Source organism: Sphaeramia orbicularis, chromosome 3, assembly GCF_902148855.1.
Source record: "Sphaeramia orbicularis chromosome 3, fSphaOr1.1, whole genome shotgun sequence".
Lineage (NCBI taxonomy): Eukaryota > Metazoa > Chordata > Actinopteri > Kurtiformes > Apogonidae > Sphaeramia > Sphaeramia orbicularis.
Genome location: NC_043959.1, coordinates 52081334 through 52100908, shown reverse-complemented (window position 1 = coordinate 52100908; position 19575 = coordinate 52081334). Strand labels below are relative to the sequence as shown.

Below are 19575 nucleotides of genomic sequence, written 5' to 3'. Positions count from 1 at the left end.
CTCTCAAAGAATTTAGTTATTTCACTTTTCTGGTATCCACCAGTTTCCTTCTAATACGTTCAGATCTAAGTAGAAGGGAGTAGATCCTGAAACATTTAAAGGTAAAGGTTATTTATTTTCATTAGTGACTCTACACTCTCATGGATAAACTTTAAATGTAACTAAGGTTCACATACCTCCAAGAATCAACAACATACTTTTTTTCTCAACTCATATTTTAGTTTTCATATTACTCCAAAAAGCTACTAGCTCTTCTTGTGCTTTCATACATTGCAGAGGTTAGACATTCAGCATGGAACAAATATCCAGAACTGGCTTGAGTCTGGTTCTTTCTATAAGCATGTCTATCCTTTCATCTACCTGTGGAGGTGATCAGACATGTAGATGCTGAACGAAACACTACTTAGATGAATCAGTGTTCATTGGACTGTAAAATTTCCACTAAACCTGAAAGCATCATCTTTAGTCACTAAGATAATTTAATGCTGATGTTTGTTGCCCAAGTGCTTGCTGAGCAGTCTTTTTCATCCTCATTATCACATGAACTCAGTACAGCTGACGTCAGTAAGAGTGTGGACGTGCAGCTGCAGTCGTGTCAGCAAGTCACCTGCACCTGTTGTAGTACTGAGGAAGTAAATAAAGTAGCTAAAGCCAGCACTAAATAATTTAACTGTTGAATTGGTCAGGACAATCACCACTGCTTTACAGTCTAAAGTGCTGTGAGATCAGTGACAGACATGATTAAGAAGTTACTGTTGTTTACAAAGCGACAGCAACATCTGCTGGCCAAACACTACAATTACGTAAACCACTAATTTGCTTAAAGATGTGTACGTTGGTCTGGAGCTCAGGAAAAAATGACACCACATAAAGGAGGTCGTGAGATAGTCAATTCATAAATTGAACAATGAGACCAGGTTTTTTTAAAAATAAGAGTCAGTCATTTGTTTCCCCTACTCACAGCACGGTCTGGAGTATTCACAACTTTCTTAGATGATTCAGTTATTGCAATAAAAAAAAAAAAAACAAGTAGTGCTCAAGTTTTTTTTTGTTTTTTATATAGAAATTTATTCATTTGAAAAAGTTTAGTCGAACAGGCCGAATCCCATGTCGTCATCGGACTCCTCAGACTCTTCCTTCTTCTCTTCCTTCTTCTCCTCAGCTGTAAAACAAAACAAACATGAAATTATTTTAAAATCCCTAAAATACTGAACACATTTACTTATGAGGCCATTCTGCGTTCATTAGATAATCCTGTTACTGATAAACCTGAGGCAAAAACAACTTCCGTGTCTTACACAAAACTACATAGTCAGGAACATTTTAATTCACATACATTTCTGACATTTAATTCAAATAAAAAACAACTTTGAGGAACAGACTGTGCTGAAGGTAACATAACAGATGAAGGTGAAAATGATGCCAAGTGTCACTGATACTGACAAACTAGGTGCTAAGTTGAAATGCTCACCTGCAGCAGGGGCGGCGGCTCCACCTGCGCCTGAAGCTGCAGAACTGGCAACAGCGACAGCACCGCCTGCCGGCACGCTGGCCAGCTTACCGTAACCTGAGGAGACAGGAATTGGCAGACATGAGGCACAAACGGCAACACTGACACTCAGCAGCCAGAGACAGGATAGAGGTCAGAATCAGTACATTAATCTGACAGTTTAGTTCTAATGATGCTTCATATAGTCGGTGGTTAAAAGAAAAGATGGGTTTACATGCACAGTCAGCAAAATGTCTGTACTAATAAATCACTTTAAGTAAAAATTAGACATGGAATATAGAATGGAGTCATAGAATTCTTATGAGAATTTACTGTTTTTGTTTATAATACACCAGACTGCTAATTGGCCAAAACAATGCCACGGAGGCCAATGGGACAAACATTCTATACTTTCTTCTACATTTGTTATCACACTTCCACAATAGAAAATTTTCAGCTCTACCAAGAGTGTAAATGTGCATTTTCAAGTTTTTTTTTAACTCTTACTTTGCATTCACACACTTGTCTGACAATATTTGCTTCACAGGTACATGCACGTGATATTTTTTGGTTTTATTAAACTTTAAGTGAGGAAAAATTGATAGCGAGGTTAGTTTTTTGTTCAGTTCAGATGGATTAAGAAAAGGTTCTGAATAAAATACACTCCATTTCTGTTCATTTCCTTTAGATGGATGAAAACCCTGACTTGTGTTTTCAGAGGGAAATCTTTGTTGTAGAACCTTGTCATGCATCCAGCTTGGAAAAGATGCTTTTGTTTAGACTAAAATGGAAATGAGACCAATTATGTAATAAACTACTTTAATGTGAACACTGCAGCTTTGTTTCGTCGCATCGTATAAAGCCTTTCTGACAAATATACTGATATTTTTGTTATTACATATATTTTACTGATGGCTTTCAATCATTTTCTGAGATATTAAGATGGAGGTCTCACTGTATTTCTGCTGCTTCTGGTATTTAACATGTATTTTGTTTCCCCCACAAATCACCTTTCTGAATAGATGTATTTACGTTAACACTAGTCATCTACACTTTTGATCCAGATGGACAAAGCAGACAAACACCAGAATCCATCAATGCAAGATGTGACGCTAAAACACTCACCTGTGGCGATCACCTCCTCCACATTCTTGCCCTTAAGCTCAGAGACGACCTGTTGGGAAGGGAAAAAAAGAAACGTGATGACTGGATATCACAAATGTTAGTCCAAAGCCCATGTAACTAGCACACTTCAACAAATTAATAGACACTACTTGTACCTTTTCCAGGCGTGTGTCATCAGCCTCGATACCAACGCTCTCCAGGATCTTCTTGATGTCCTTGGACTCAGGGTTTTCATTGCCCCCAAGGGCAGCAAGCAGGTAAGCAGCAACGTAACGCATCCTATAAAAAAATCAGAAAGGTTTTACCCATTACTACACATTACATGAAAAAATGTTACATCAATTGCAACCTGCATATTTAACCGAATCACAATGTCACTGTGTTAATATTTGACCACAAAAGGCTGCAGTTAAAGTCTTATGTATTGAGACATTTAGGATTCAGATAAAATGAGAAGAGTGTAAAAATGTAAATTACAACTCTACATTTCTACACGACTTTGAATTTGAGTTGGAAAAAACACATCAGAGTTCAATGTTTTTTTCATTTTCCAACTTTGATCAAATATCAGCAAATCCTGCAGCCCTGCTACCAAATAAGTTGAAATTCAATATTTTTCCATGTATTTAATCAAGTTAAATGGACCATTTGGAGTATTTTGCATAACTAGATTTGACAAAAATCACGGCACATACTAAAAGTCGTGGGTTTTCCCAATTCCTAATAATTTGGAATTTTAAGTGATAGTAATATATGATATACAGAGTACATCATAGCAATTAACATGGTTGACAATCAAATTATACATCTATGTAAATGACAGTAACAAGCTTTTATTTCTTATGTTCGATTTTTCAACAACATATAGGCCAATTATTTTTTAACAATACCTCTGTGCTTTTTCTTTAAACTCTATGACAGGGAACTACAAGCAAAAGATGAACACTGGCACCCAGTGAATCAATCATAGACAAAAGCAATATCAAACTTAAGACATATTCAACATATTATGAGTGTATATCGACAACGTAACAGAAACATTTGGTGTTAAGTTAACATGAAAGCTCCCCTAAAGAGAAAAAACCGCTCAGAAAAACCAATGACTCCACAGGTTTTCATGTGGGTTTTCCTCTGAATACAGTTCACAAACTAAGACATTGTCTTTATCTGCCTTTGAGACAAATTTCACAGTGATGTGTAGGTAAACATGTTATAGTACATTAACACCAGGTACAACAAAATATTAATTCAACAGTATTTTGTGTAGCTTCCCTCCAGTGCCGGATATATTTACTTCATTATTAAAATCGTACAACATATGAAACGTTTCAATAAAGTGCATTTGATCGATATTTCAGTATAAACTAACACTGCTGATCATTCGCTGAGATGATTTTAGGCTGTACCGGAAAAAACAGGTAAAATCTGCGCATCGTTTGTCTACAATTACTGAAAGAACACTGCATCGACGAGTTTTTATCCTCACGTTTGAACAAATGATTGTAAGTAAGTGTTTTTTTTACAGTGCCTACTTCATTTTAACACATGTGGAGCCATTAATGCTAAGCTAATGTAGCCGCTGCGGAGGCTGCCGTGCTGAAAATGAATAAATACTGTAAAAATAACTTTCATTAAAGCCTACAGTCTATCAGATTTGGTTTGTGGTCATTTTCATCGACATGCAATATCATTCTTCCAGTGTTTAACAGTGTTATTACATTATTAAAAAAACACTCACTTGAGCTACAAAGGCGAACGCGTGTTCACTTCTAGGTTAGCACGAGCGGAAAGGAAGTTACGTCACCGGAAGAAAAGGTAAGAAAGCTTTCTTCTTCTACGTTTTAAGTCAAAAGTGAAAAAACACACGAGTCGCTCTCTGCTGCACGGGAGTGAAGTGATGTGGGTGCTGTCGTGTTTTCAGCTCATTGACAGGAGCGTTAAAAGTTACACAACTGTCCTCTGAACAGAAAATATATCTAAAAATCAGTTTTAACCAGGACATGTAGAGTCTTAAGACAAATCCTGTATCCTTTCCTTTTTCCTTCGAACTACTTTAATATATTTGCATGTATTTTTCTGGACCTGAGACACTTTTAAATAGGCCTATATTTAATTAATGTTGTATGAGTAATCTGTTGTGTCATGAGATATCTGGATATAGGCTGGAATACAGTCTGACAACAGAAAAAACACAGACTGCACTTATTTAACCCTATTTTAAAGTATTTCACATATGTGTATGTTTCCAAGAACACACAAATAAACAAAGCTGTGACTTATTCATTGCATTCCTCACTGAAATGGCTGCCTGAAACATGGAAATGCTCCAGGCAGTAAAAGTGTGGTAAAGAATGTTTGTTTCTTAAATTTACTTGTGATTTATTGATAACATGATGGTTGTCAATTTTTGACAGCTGAAAAAATGTGGATAAAGACTGGTCTAGACTGAATGTTTGTTATAATTATTGTAATACCTACTAGAACAGAATTTAATTTAACTTTACACATTGTCTTATTGGGTGTATAATGTGTGTACAGCTAGGTCACATGATTAAAATCTCAGAAACGTTCCACAAATATACGAAATATATGATTATTTGCTGTGCTGGAGTTAATGCTTTCAACATTATCTTTCTTCAAACTCTTTGCAGTTCTGACAGTTTCTGACTTACAGCAAACTTTACATGTTTTCCTCCTTTATCCACACATATTTGTGGTGAATGATTCAGTTTCCTCCTCCTCCATGTTTGCTCCTGCTGCTGATTTGGCTCCTGATCTACTTTGGCCTCCTGCTTCGCCCTCAGCTCCTGCTGCTGTTGCTGCTGCTGGTCCTGCTCCCGGGTGTGATTGATTTTGGTTGCCAGAAAAGACGAAGTGAACCATCCTCACATGAGACTCTGCAATGGATTGCATCCACACCATGAAAAACCAGCAGCTGTGCTCTGCTCTCAAGCTGGAGTGTGAACAGCCAGCCCGATAATGAATCGCTGTCACGTACACTGTTTGGTTCCAGGCAAACGGCCCTGATTCACCACCGAGCTCCTCACACATTTCTGCGGTGTGTGTGGATGAGAATGGGCAAAGCCACCTTTTGAAGAACATCACTTCATCTAGAGTGGAGAACGCCTCAACATTTGGACACATAAATGTTATATTTGTCATTACAATTTAGTTAAAAGTTTATGTTCAGAATGGTTGACGCTCACATAGAGTATAAGACTGAGAATGGATGTTAATATTTTCCTGCAGCACCTGTAATTTCCTTAATGTTTGAGGCAGACCCTGGAATATATGCCATTTACAAATGGCATTTATTCCAACTTCTGTAACTGTAAGAATATCACAGACTTCAGAAAATGTCAAATGGAAGAATGTTCCTTTGTCACATATAGTGCAACAGACTTACCCATGTTGGGATGATTTGTACCAGACACAACAAATAAAAACAGAGGACACACCTATGATATGCCTCAAAAAAACAGAATAGAAGAATATTAATCTTAAGGAACAAACCTCACCAGTGATTTAATGATATTTTAAAATAATATGAATGCGAGTAGAGTTGAAATGACTGCGGGAATGTAAGTTTTTGCATTATTTTCTGTTAAATTACAATAAAAATGTACAAATGATGGTGTAAGATGAGAAAGCATCATTTAATGACACATTTTACCATCATCAAAACAACATAGTCACTGTAAAATTATTAAAATGGAGAAATTGTTCTTAGTTCTATGTAAAGTGACGATTGTAACAGTTTTTTAAAGACGTGTTACAACCCACGCCACCTGTCAGCCACTGTTCATCGAGCTGGATTAGCATAGTGGTTGGCATTTAGCAGAGGAAATAATACAGCACATTTTGTCTGAGAAACTACAGTTTCTTCTAATGTAAATCATACGATTCTATGCTTTAAACAAAAATTACTTTTGGACTTGATATGTACTTACGTTCTCACCTCAAAAATCTTTATTTTTTCCAGGATCCACATGTGTCTGTTCACAGCTTGAACATCCATGTTGTCACATCAGGGAGGTGAGTAGACATGTATGTTTGTAACAGGACTGAATACTGTTCGAATCACACCCAGTCTCACCCACTACTATTAATTAATGCTGTTTAAATGTCATTTCTGTTCTTTATATTGTAGGAAAAATGCAAAGGTCTAACTAAAAAATAATCCATTTAAAAATACTCTTGCACCTGTTGAAGAGAATGATGACTGTATATGGGTGCCTCTATGAAACTGGGCCCTAAAAACAGGACATGGGGGCTAAAAATTAGAACCAGATATAGACTAATGTTATGAAGCAAATTTTGATGCACTCTGGGTCTATTCTAAAAATAATATTTACTGAGATAAAAGAGAAGCAATTTTTCAGATAAAACATATTTTTATACTATTTTACATTATATTTCATACAAAAATCTGTTTGTAACACGGTGAAAAGGTGCTACTATTATTTTGAATATCTTTTCATTCTCTCACAGGTACATTTTGGGAATTGAACTAATTATGCAGAACAGAATGTTTCACAAAAATGACCGCTGTTGCAAAATCATTCGCAATTCATATGCATTTAAATGGGCAATTTCTGCATGTAACGCAAGTGGACACAATGGGTTACACACAAAACCTGGAATGAGACTGCCGATTCATGAAAAACCTGCATGTCTGGATTAGAAAAACCACTAGGATCGACAAATTTAACAGTGTCTTTATTTATAGCGGTATATAAAACCATTTCAAGCCATGTTTTCAAGATAAAATGCACTGACACCTAGGTAGCTTTTCATGTCCCAGTTTTGGTTGTATTTTTGGCCCCAATATTTTATTAAAATTAATTTATTTTGGGATGGCTCAAAGCAAGAGTATGTTTTTTTTTTTTTTTTGCATTTATCTGAGGTCATCATTAGGTACATCCTGTAGGGAAATATGTTAAAATTTCTGTTTTATTATTGGGTTTAAAAGATGTCAAAGTGCCAGGTACTAAAATGAACCCAGTTTCATAGAAATAGCCATATGTGATATATTACAGTCACCACAAGACGATTTAGGACATGATTAATTTCATTTTAAAGACATCATATACACTGCAGCTCATAAGTATTTGGATCACATTCAAATGGTTGTGATGACTACATGGTTAATGCATTATTTTAGTTTAACCTCTTGAATTAAAGCTGAACATCTACACTTCAATCATGTCCTGACTGCTTCACTTCAGATCCACTGTGGTGCTGAACAGAGACCAAAGTACAGAATGTATGTCATTGTCTAAATTACATGCGTCAAACTCGTTTTAGTTCAGGGGCCACATACAGCGTAATCTGTTCTCAAATGGGACGAACCAGTTAAATAATAACATACTAACCTACGACAACTCCAGATTTTCCTTTGTTTTGGGGAAAAAAGTACAATTACATCATGAAAATGTTTACAAATGAACCTTATAACCTCAACAACCTGAGATTTCTTAAGAAAAATAAGTGAATTTTAACTATATTATGCCTCAGCTCATTATTTACAGATACACATTACAATTTACAGATTGCAGTAGATCTACAAAGGCGCAAAACATTTCATGACAGGCATCTGGAAATGAAAAATATATTAACTTCATGATTAAAACAACTTCTCAAGATTCCCATGGCTGTAAATTTCTTCTGTGTAATTTTTGCTGATGATGAATTTGGTCTAAAGACTTATAAACTACATACACAGGCACATCCATATTTCCATTTCTGTAGGAGATTGACTTTAGCATATAATTAAAATCAGACAGTGATGTAAGAGAGAAGATCACAGTAGAAGTTTGTCAAGTTTCAATCATTAAAGGTCATTTCTGGATGATTCTTGAAATATTCCTTGGCAGCTGATGTGTTTCCTGTTCTCCTGCGTCAAATAAAGCCTTCGTACCTTCTGTTGAAGCTGAAGCACCTGCGATATGTGCCGAGTTTCTAAAGAGCGAAGACTGTAATTTGCAGCATCTTGTGAAGGCAGAGACACACCTATGAACATGCTGTTTGTTATGATCACAAACGTGTCCTCCAGATGTTTCTGCCGTTAGTGACGTCTAATAGAACGGCATGAAATACTGTGTGTAACAGATGTTGAAGAAGACATTTAAAAGTCATCATTTCAAGCAGTTTATTTAAGCCTCGGTGTGATTTATGTTCTACATCACAACATTTTACATTCCACATTAATGTAACACAGTAAATAAGACAGCAAACCAGAAAACCAAAAATAAAACAACACGGCTGAGAGCTAAGAATCCTAAACAAGCACTAAACATTTCAAAATATTATCAAAATTTTCACAAATGTCGCAAGTTTGGTCTTGGTACGAAAAAGAATAATCTGCTTAGATCTCAGAAAAGCACATATCTAAGCCATTCATCTTCATATTCCAAATGTTCGTACATCCATCTTAAATCAGTGCTGCTTTTCTCAGAAGCTTTGCTGATATGGCCGTTGGTACTTAATCAAAATTGACGTACCAGTCATTCCTGGAGTTTATTTTTTAGGAAAATCACTTATAAAAATTGAGAAAATATCAAAAGAAAACTAATATAAAAAATACTCTATCGACCATTCCAATATATAGACAAGAAACACAAGGTAGAAAGTTGAAGAGTACGTCACAAAGTTTAGCAACTAATTCAGACGAAGGTGAGTGACATTCAGTGGAGAGCTTGCCATTCTCACACACCGTACGTGTGTGTTTCTGCGAGTGTGAATGTGTGAGCAGTGACTCTAAAGCGCTGAAGGTTGATAAAACACAATTTACAAACTATACATTATTAAGACATTTCTTCTTTTATATACAGCCCATCACTTCTGCTAAATCATCAGCTTATAAAACCAAAGTATGCTCTAAGTAACCTAAGGAATGGTCCCTTTCTAACCACACTTTCCCATCAGCCTTTGCCTCTACATGCATCCCGACAATCTTTAGTAAGACAGACTAGTACCACTTTGAAATCCGAACTGCAGCCACTGAGTAGTGACCGATATGAAAACAATTCTAAAACTAACAGGATATAACTGTGTCTGACTACAGTGATGCCACAAAGTTGTTGAACATGTCATATTGCATTTTTTCACACTGCCCAAAAGTAGAAATTTCCAGTTAAAACATTCATCAATGAAATGCCAGCCATTTTGTAAAGGTTTTTCAAACAACTTGCATAGATAATTGAGTTGCAAATAGTTTTTGCAGTGCTGTGTGTTATTTAATCCTGTCAAAAATTCTGCATTTTTTTGTTGTTGTTGCCAAGAATACAGGAAAACATGGCACGTGTTGAATGTGCCCTGCACACATCATCAGATTTCTTGCAATGACATACAAATTTGTACAAATTAATTATATCTGTCTCTTGCTTGAGTAAAGATAATCTCGTTGTTGGGGATAATTCTGACATTTGGAGGAATAGGAAAGTTTGTGTTAACATGGACAGCAATGACACAATGTGGAGACAATTACAAACTGAAGAAAAATGTGATAAACGGAATATTATCACCATCAACTCATTCTCCAAAATCAACAAAAGCCTTTCATTTCACTCCTTTTGAAAAGATATAGATTTTTGTGCTTTACAGCGTAGGGGTGTAGCGGTGCACTTGACTGCACTGAACCATTTCGGTTCAGGGCCTTCAATACAATACAAAGGTGTTCTGAACTAATATATGTAGCCTATGTGAAGAACGCAAACACTCACCTTAAGTTTCCACATGAACCTTAAAGCAAAATGCACACACTATGAGCAGGGTGGCCGCAAGCAGAACCCATGTGCAATATTTGATATCCTAGACGGACGTCTAAGTGATACACGCACCATACACATGGTGAATGTGAGCCAGCATGGCAGCTCAGAGCAGTGTCACAGGTACAAAGCCAGAGTTGGAAGACCCTCTGTCTTCTCTAAGGTCTCTGATTTGGGAGCATATGGGATTCCTAGTCAGTTACGTCAATGGACAGAGACAAGTCGGCAAAACAAGAGCGGTGTGTTGGCATTGTTCCATGAAAATCGTTTGCATTTCTGGTAACACGTCAAATTTGTGAAATTGGTGTCCTTCACAGCACCGAAAATGTAGAGAAAATGTTTCGAACTGAAGACCCTGTACCAAAAACATACCGAACTGAAATTTTTCTGTACCGTTACACCCCTACTACAAAGTGTTTTAGTGATGTATTTAGTAATCCATACTTTTCTGTTATAGGCCTGTTTTTACAGCACACAAGAACATTTTGACACATCCGGTATACATTCTCTTCAGCCAAAGACATTAACGAACTAACCTTTTACCATTTTTGGAGCAAATTATTCCCTTCTTTGTACTGGATGTATACACAACAGGGTGGTGGGTAAAATAACAAATCCAGTAAATGAAAATGTGCTAAATTTAGAGTAACTACATAACAAAGCAGCTACATCCATGAAAATACCACAGACAATTGGTGACCCAGTTTTACATGAAATGGTCACTGGAAGCGTACAACTATCTAATGAGCCAACACAGACGACTGCAGCAAAATTCACATATCTAGTACTCATGACCGACTAGTCCATGAAAACCTGTAAACTCTCTTACGCAATTAAACAGTGCCTTCATGACACTATTTCAAAGCAAAATGCTTCAACGTACTGCAATGTTTCTGTTACTTTACCCACCACTTCATTGAGTTTCTTAAATAAATGAGAACTGTATACACATCACTACCTCCAGTATGACTTTTGTAATGTGTTGATCCTGAGACCGGACAAACAGTATGGCTTGCTCATCTAGACCCTAGTTTACATATGCTATATACATGATATTGCATCTAAAATGAAGATAAACACTTGTATAAATAAATATCTAAAATAAACTACAGATTCGTTCTGGGAGGTTTTGTATCTTTACACACCCAAAGACTGGACAATCGGTAATAAGTGTCATAAACTGTATTTACTGGGAAAGCAAGCAGAGTTTCTGAGTACACACTTTTTTTTTTAAGTATCTGAAAATAATTTTGAAGAAGCCATGACTGAAGGTCTTGTGTGATTGCCATATCGCACACATGCCTAGAAGTACAAAACCTAAGGAAATCCCAGTTTATTTCCAGATACAAAGGTTTCCTTCTAGTGTAAAGTGTGGAAATTAAAATTTTGAAGTTGTGTATTTAAAATTATTTTGACTGTAAACTGTGTCAAAGCTCAAATCAGAATGAAATGACTGTGTTGCATTAATGACATGTTTAGTTATAATCTCTTATTTTTGTTGTCTGAAATAGTTTGCCTTGATTGAGCAAAGGAATAAAGGAAAGTTAGGAATAATAAAACAACTTTGTAGGTATCACACAAATCTGACAGGTTAAAAAAAAAGTTCCAACTCAATGTTCAACTATATAACTGAAATATCTTTGAGTGTGAAATGAGCATAACTTCGACCATACATCTTAGTGTGTTCCATCATCTGAGACTCACCGAAAGACATTGGTGACCACAAAGATTTAACGTCAAAATGCTATAAATGTATCACTTGAAACATGCTTTGTGTTTTGCAAAACACTGAGTGACTTAATGTTATAGCTGGACAAAAAATAACAAAAATGATCAAACCATTGCAATGGATTTACAGCACCTTTTCTCAACAGTGTGGATCAGTGTTGGCTGTTTGATTTGTCTAGACAGTGATGCAAACACACATCAGAAATTGTGTCTTCAATGAATTGCTTACTTTCAGCTTTTACTAACTGATGTAAATGATCCTAAGAAGCAGATTTTAGTAAAGATCAGAGAAGAGAGTTGAGTAACTCATCTCTCAGTTTGTACCAGTACTGTAGCTGCAGAAAGAAAACCATGACTTAAAAGTACATTTATGATTTATGTCGGGACAAATTAAACTGAATGTGTACATGTTTTATCTTATTTTATTCTAAATGTAGACTTTTTGTTTAAGAAGGCTTCTTGTTTTGATATCTGCAAAAAATATGAGCCTCAGTGGTTAAAAGACTTTAGCTTAAGTGTTGCCGAGTCCCCAATACATCAGTTATAGCTCAAACTGCACAGAACAGAATGAGCTTTTTATAGTGTGGCATGATGTTACAAAACACTGGGGGAAATCCAGCTATAATCTTAGAAAACCAACAGCAAGCTTAACTTTCTCTAAAGCATTCTTCTACTGGTTTCCCTTATTATCAGAGATACAACTGTTTCTGATCTGATGTTTGTAGAGTGGCAATAAGAATAAAAAATGAGTGATTTAACTTTGCACAGTTAAAGGGGTTTAACATGTATGTATATCAAACAAAATGATTTTTGAGATGAAAAGATGGAAAGCATGTAGCGATTCCTGCCTTATGTATTTAATTACCACTACTTGCCTTAATCCATTAAAAGAAACATAAACAAAGAATCATGAACACAGTACATAAGATAAACTTGTTTGCCCTGAGGCACTTGGTAGTGGCTGTGATAAAAGAATTAAAAACACTACCTTCCCACTAAAAGGAGGTGTGTAGTTAGTCTCCAAAATTGCATTCAAATTGTCAATTGAAAAATAATGCACAGGGTGTGAGTGAACACCTACACTGACAATCATGGTTATTCTAGTGTTTTCTCCTAGAGCAGAAGCATCCAGTACAGTAACAATGGTAAGTATTAAAAATGATAGAAGCACAATATACAGTGTGTGTGAGTATGAACTACAACTAAACTTAGGTTGTTTGTTACACTTTTTGGGCAGGGAGATAAGAAATAGACCAGAACAGATGGCCAGAAGGCTAGCGGAGGAGAGACAAGGGAGCTGGGCATCAAAATGGAAAAATCCTATTGGGGATAGTTGTTCTGTTGTCGGCGCTTCGCCGACCTCATTTTCTCAAAGCGTGACTCCATTTCCTCTAGGACTTTGGGGGTGTACCTTACGACCAGCTTAACTGTGCCCTGAGCTGCTTTGAGGAGTTCCACAGCTTTCTCATGGTGCTCGCCTTCCACACTCTAAAAACACAGAGGAAACACACAACACTCAACAAATAATCCCCTTTATTTATTATAAAATAATGAATATACTGTTTGACACACATGTAGTACCTTTGAAGCAATGAGTTCAGTATATATTGATACTGGAAGAAAACTTATATGATAAAGTTTGTCTGTGTTACTGCACCAATATCATGTTGATGTTTTCTCTTTTGTTATTAATGATAATAAAAGTGACACTGCTGAACTAAAGTCAGCATTTGACACTATTATTATCTCTATTTAATTCCATGCATTCTGTGCTTAATCTGCAGTATATACATTGAAATTTAAGATGCAGTGTTTGATAGTTTTTTTCCACATCATTCAGCAAATATTCCATAATTACTTTACAGTATATTTCATGTGGTCTGAGAGGAAACTACAATTGTGTGCATTTCCTTGGATTCAGTTTTCTGGCTGCAGAAAATCTACCTTGTGACCACAGGTTTTTGAAGCTCAGAAGTGTTTATGGGGAAGGTAGTGGATTAAATATGTGATTAACAACTGTAAGTATGATCACTGTTGAGATTCTGTCAGATGTGACTGTCTTGCTTGATAAGCAGGGTGTGTATTTTGTAGTGGTTTTTTTTTTCTCCTTTTGATTTCAGCATTTGCAGCTTTAAAACACAAGACTCACTCCACAGCAGCTGCACTGAGAAAGCGGTCTGCAATATAGATGTGTCAATGTTTTTTTTGTCACAGGATGGTGAAACAATCTGCAGTGAAAATGCCAAACAATCAGCCCTATGTTGCATTTAACAAAAATATAACACTAAATGCTGTAAACCTTCTGCACTTTATTACACATTGCACTCTAGTCATATCTACTGCTGTTTTATTCCATTATGCACCTCCTCACCTGATAACTGTTACTGTATTACACTACCACTGTTACTGTAAATAGGTTTGATTTATATCTTTAATATTCTATTATAGTTTATCTTTTATACCCATTATTCATTCTTATTCTATTTTTATCTTTTTTTTTTTTTTTTTTTTTTTTAAATTGCATGGCACTTAAGTAGTAAGGTGAAAGAGAAATACCATCTCATTTCTCTGTATGTGCATCTTGTGAATCTTGAATCTAATTTGGAAATATTTCACATGAGACAAACAAAACAACATGAAGTCAATTGGCTGATTTTGAAATTTAACCTAAACATGGAGAAGTGACCAGCAGCACCCATCACTGTTAAATAACACTGTAATGTGGTAGGGCATCTGATGTGGTGGATGTACTGAAAATGAGATGTTATTGGCTGCAGTGCATCTCAACTCTCCAACAGTAGGAAGGAACGTATGAGAAGACTTTACAATATCAGTGGTTGGCCTCACATTACTTTGACAGAAGTCATGCTGGAAAAAAAAACTTTTTACATCATAGATAAGAGGCTTTCATATGGTGATTCATATTTAATGTCCGTGTAGATTCAACATACCACTCCATTAACTGAAAGAAGCTGGTCGCCTCTCTTCAGGCCTCCATGTCGGTCAGCAATGCCACCTGGGATGATCCTTGAGATGTAAATAGGTGAATTTTGCTCCTTTCCACCCATTATATTGAAACCCAGGCCTTCCTCTGTCTTGGGTAGTTCTACAACACGTGGATGCGAGTGTCCTTCACTTGCTGCAAAAGCTGCCACAGTAGCCTGACAATGAAAAAATGATGCTGTTAACCTTTTGGAAAATATGCACACCTCAAAGCACTTTTGAAATGTGTAAAGAGTTCAGCTGAAGATACTTTTACAAAACATATAGGCTGACATACAAACAGAAAGACATATATTGGGATGTACCTTAGCTGTGGCATTGGCTCTGACCTCAGGACTGCTGTTGATGTCAACCGTTTCATACACATGCTCATAAACCTAAGGAAAACAATGTTGGTCATTATTATATTAATATTCACACCCTGACAATAGTTGTACTGTGATAACAGTAGTCACTATCAATGTAACACAATGAATGCTTAATTTAAAAGGGAAAAATGGCATCTTATTTTAAATCAGTAAAGTCAAAAGGTCTCACCTCTCGGACAGCATTACAGAATTCACTCTGTAAGACCCTCTGCAGCGCTTGCAGCTTTTGAGGAGGAACTTCCCCTGTTCTCTGGAGCTTATCAAGCAATTCAATAGCACGGTTAATATCTGTCAACAAAAACATATGAGCACACATCAGTGGTAATGAAAACAAGAGCTGACATGATAAAGAAGTATGGAACAAGCTCTGTGTGTTTTTCAAATTGCAAGAGCAACATTATTTATATATTTTTTTAGTTTTTTTCTTTCCATTAGTCTAAAACAGGGTTAAGATGATGTTCTGATGAGGACTGGGTATTTCAGATTAGTGTCAATTCAGTTCATTCCGTAATTCATTTAACCAACGTTTAACTTATCTAAAATAATTTATAAATGTAATAATACTGCTGCGCGATGCTCTATTAATGTAAAACAAAAATTAATGCAAAATTATTAGTGGTTATTTTCAGACTGATCTACTTTTCATAATTTTGTCCAACATCTACAAATCTATAATTAAAGGTAATTAAAAGTGTAAAAAAAAAAATATATATATATGGCGAGTAGTAAACTTGGTATTTTATATATATATATATATATATATATATATATATATATATATATATATATACATACATACATACATACATACATACATATATATATATATATATATATATATATATATATATATATCTCGTACAGCAAAGTTGATCATTGCCCGTAGCAACATAAACTCAAGAGTTTGGTATCATAAAAGCTGCTATTCAATCACAATGCATTAGCAGACAGAGCAGCAGCTAATGTCAGCTTTTTACAGACCGTAAAACATACTGAGAGTGATAAAAGTCACAATTATTGATGCATATCACCCATGTCATCATTATTTTTCATGAAACTGATCCATCGATGTTATGAAGCCACATCTGCCAAGTGTTATTGTACATTAAACCTTGGCTTAGCTAAGAAGTAAACTGCCATTAGCTCCACTGATCGTCGTACGATGTCTGCTAGTTAGCTAAGTAGCTCAGACGATGCATACAAAAATGATCTATTTTAACTGGCTACCAAGATGGTCTATTATTATATTCTATAATGCTGCTATCTACATTTTATCGTCAGTGCAGCGTTAGCCACATAAACCCAAAGTGAGTCAAAAACAACAGCTACTAGTCTGTTTGGCTAATGCTAGCTGAGATAAGTTAAAGTCGCCCTGTCACAACAAATATTTTGCAGCTAACGTTAGCTAGCCAATTAACTTTACCTCTTTCCAACCGCACAGGCTCCCCAAGCGATGCCATCACTTAAGTGAGAGTCTTTTTGATGTCAGGTGGACGCTGCGTTAAAGGATTGATACGGAAGACTAAAATTGGTAATCCTAGCTAACGTTAGGTGCGCTTAACGTAGACGATAAATCAGATTAGCCAAGTTAGCTGGCTAGGCTAGCTGCCAGTGTCATGGTGCGTTCACTGAACTCTCGGAGAATGGAGAACCCATGGGCTCAAGCCGTCGTTTTCTATAGTTTGAAAGGAAACAATAACCCCAATCTAAAACAGTATACGTTTAATTTTTGACAGCTAGTCAGTAAAATTCTATGTGTAAAAAAAATACACTTCGAAGATACCGTCCATTGATGGCATCGTTGCATATTTTATTTTTGGAGTTGATGTAGGATAGTAATGCGATTTATATAGTGTTAATCCATTACTATTAATTCTAGAAACGACTACTGTTCTATTTCATATGAGCACACACAAATATATATTTATAATGATTATTTATTAACACTACATCTTATGTGCTGGTTACATTACCAGAAACTTCCTTGGCATTTGCAAACACTTGGAAGGAGGAACTGTCTCTCTAGCGCCCTCTAGCTGCAGGACACTTTAAAGAACAAACTGTGCAGAAGGAAACTGCACCACTGCTCTGTTTAGGTTGAAACCTTTAAACAACTTGCTCTTCTGTCCACACCCTAGTCCCTGAGCTCACAGCAGGTGTTTGAGCTGCTGTGGATGGAAGTGCATCGGTCTGACCCAATAGGAGCCGATGTAGTCTGTAGTTCTTATATGATGAATGAGTCACAGTTAACGTTGCACCTCCTTTACTTTAACCCAGTATTTTAAGACAAGAAACTTTATTTGATTATGTGTGATTTGCGAAATCTAGGTTTTGTCTTCATGTTTCTGTTATACTTCAAACTGATACAAAATTCAGTCACAACTGTGCTTTTATTAGTGTATTTTTAAATCAAATGGGCCTCACTTGTGATGAAAGAAGGAAAGAGAAATACCATCCCAGATTTTATTTATTGTTCTGTATCCTGATATGTTATCACTCGAACTTTATGATAAAACATTTCAGCTTTATCTTTATGCCAGCGTCTACCTTTGACTGAAGGGTCTTAGTGGTGGATCATTTGAGAGATACGTACAATGCTTCTGCGCTGTTTCTCTTGTAGGTGAATCCTCAACTTCTGCATATTAATTGTAACTCTTCATCAGACTTCTCTGGAGGATCCTCGAAAAATAGAGCGGAGAGTGGAGCATCTTTTCTCTGCACAAATGCCGAAATGACAGACACCTTCTCTTCAGAGGTCACACTTACCTTAAAGTTGGCGATAAAAGTGTGGTTGAGATCAAAAGTACAACAAATATTAGATGTAATTAAAGTTTTTGACCTTAAAGTCTGGCATTTAAACTTGGTGTGTTTCTCAGTTTGTTATTTGCTTATTTGCTAGAGGTAATGTAGATGCTGCAGCCTCGACACCAAAACAGTTCCTTTGTATGGATTTAGCCTTGTATTACAGTGAATGTAAAAGTCATGCTATTTTTCTTTTGTGAAAGAATTCTAAAGAAATATTGTGTCTAAAGCTGTAGTGTTTGTTCTATATTTTCAATGTACACAAATGTGTGGGTGGCTGAATATATCAGTGTCAAGTTGAGGCACGCTTCACGTACACCCACAGCTTACTTGTACTAGTCTACACTTGTATATGCAGGTGCTTTTCTTGTGCTGTTATGTTCTTGTAATTGTGAAATATCACATGTGCAGAAAGTGTGAAAATTAAGTAAATCTCTGAACGCCAGTGTATGAACATGTCAGTATCGAAAGAAGTTTGTGTTTATAAAACGGTGCTGGGCAGCAGAAATGAGAGACTTGGAAGAATTTTTCCTTATTTTTCACAATCCTAATCAGTTCTGAATAACATATCCCAATACTAACACCTGCACATGCATCTCTGCTCATTTATTACCAAATACACACCTTTGCTATTGTTTTCCTGCAGCCAGTTTTCAGTAACTCCTTTGTATTTATTGAGCTTCATTGTCGTTCATGGCTGTAAATTTGGAGTTTCATGAAATTGTCAGAAATCTAAAATGTGCAGCAAATGTTGTGTATGTGCATGCAAATGAATATATATATGTGTGTGTGTGTGTGTGTGTGTGTGTGTGTGTGTGTGCCTGTGTACCTCCCTGTCTGTATAATAAAATTTATCCTGCCTAGAAATGCATATTTGAAACTTTATCGACATTGATTTTGTTTTTCAGTTGCCTATAGTCATTTTTATTTCTTCAAATATTTCAGTTTAATATTGCAAACAACTTCACAACATACAAAATGAATAATATTAACCCAGAAACATGTCAATGAATAGATTTTATATATATATGTATAGATATATATATATATATAGAATTTTTTTTTTATATATATCTTGTCCTCTGGTGGGGATAAAAAAATAAACAGCAAAGCTTTGACAACAGCACCTTGACATAGTATGTAATTCCAACATTACCTTGAGAAGTTTAGAACAGTAAACAGATAAATTACTGGAGAGGAAAACTGTTTTCTGCTGAATATGTAAACGGAATGTTTTTTGGTCAGCGTCATATCCTTTTTTGTAAGTGGAGAATTTTTCAATTCACAATTG

At 35.9% G+C, this 19575-nt stretch overlaps 2 protein-coding genes across 2 annotated transcripts; both read right to left on the bottom strand.

The window, feature by feature from the left end:
* Positions 1-1058: 1058 nt before the first annotated feature.
* Positions 1059-4468, bottom strand: LOC115417234 (60S acidic ribosomal protein P2-like). Its single transcript, XM_030131248.1, has 5 exons — positions 4353-4468; positions 2770-2893; positions 2615-2663; positions 1472-1567; positions 1059-1162 (listed from the first exon to the last, which is right to left on the bottom strand). The coding sequence occupies exons 2-5, from the start codon at positions 2890-2892 to the stop codon at positions 1086-1088; spliced, it is 345 nt and encodes a 114-aa protein (XP_029987108.1). The 5' UTR covers position 2893; positions 4353-4468; the 3' UTR covers positions 1059-1085.
* A 4283-nt stretch (positions 4469-8751) lies between these two features.
* Positions 8752-17105, bottom strand: lin7c (lin-7 homolog C (C. elegans)). Its single transcript, XM_030162794.1, has 5 exons — positions 16906-17105; positions 15652-15770; positions 15420-15491; positions 15063-15272; positions 8752-13599 (listed from the first exon to the last, which is right to left on the bottom strand). The coding sequence occupies exons 1-5, from the start codon at positions 16940-16942 to the stop codon at positions 13432-13434; spliced, it is 606 nt and encodes a 201-aa protein (XP_030018654.1). The 5' UTR covers positions 16943-17105; the 3' UTR covers positions 8752-13431.
* Between the last annotated feature and the right edge of the window lie 2470 nt (positions 17106-19575).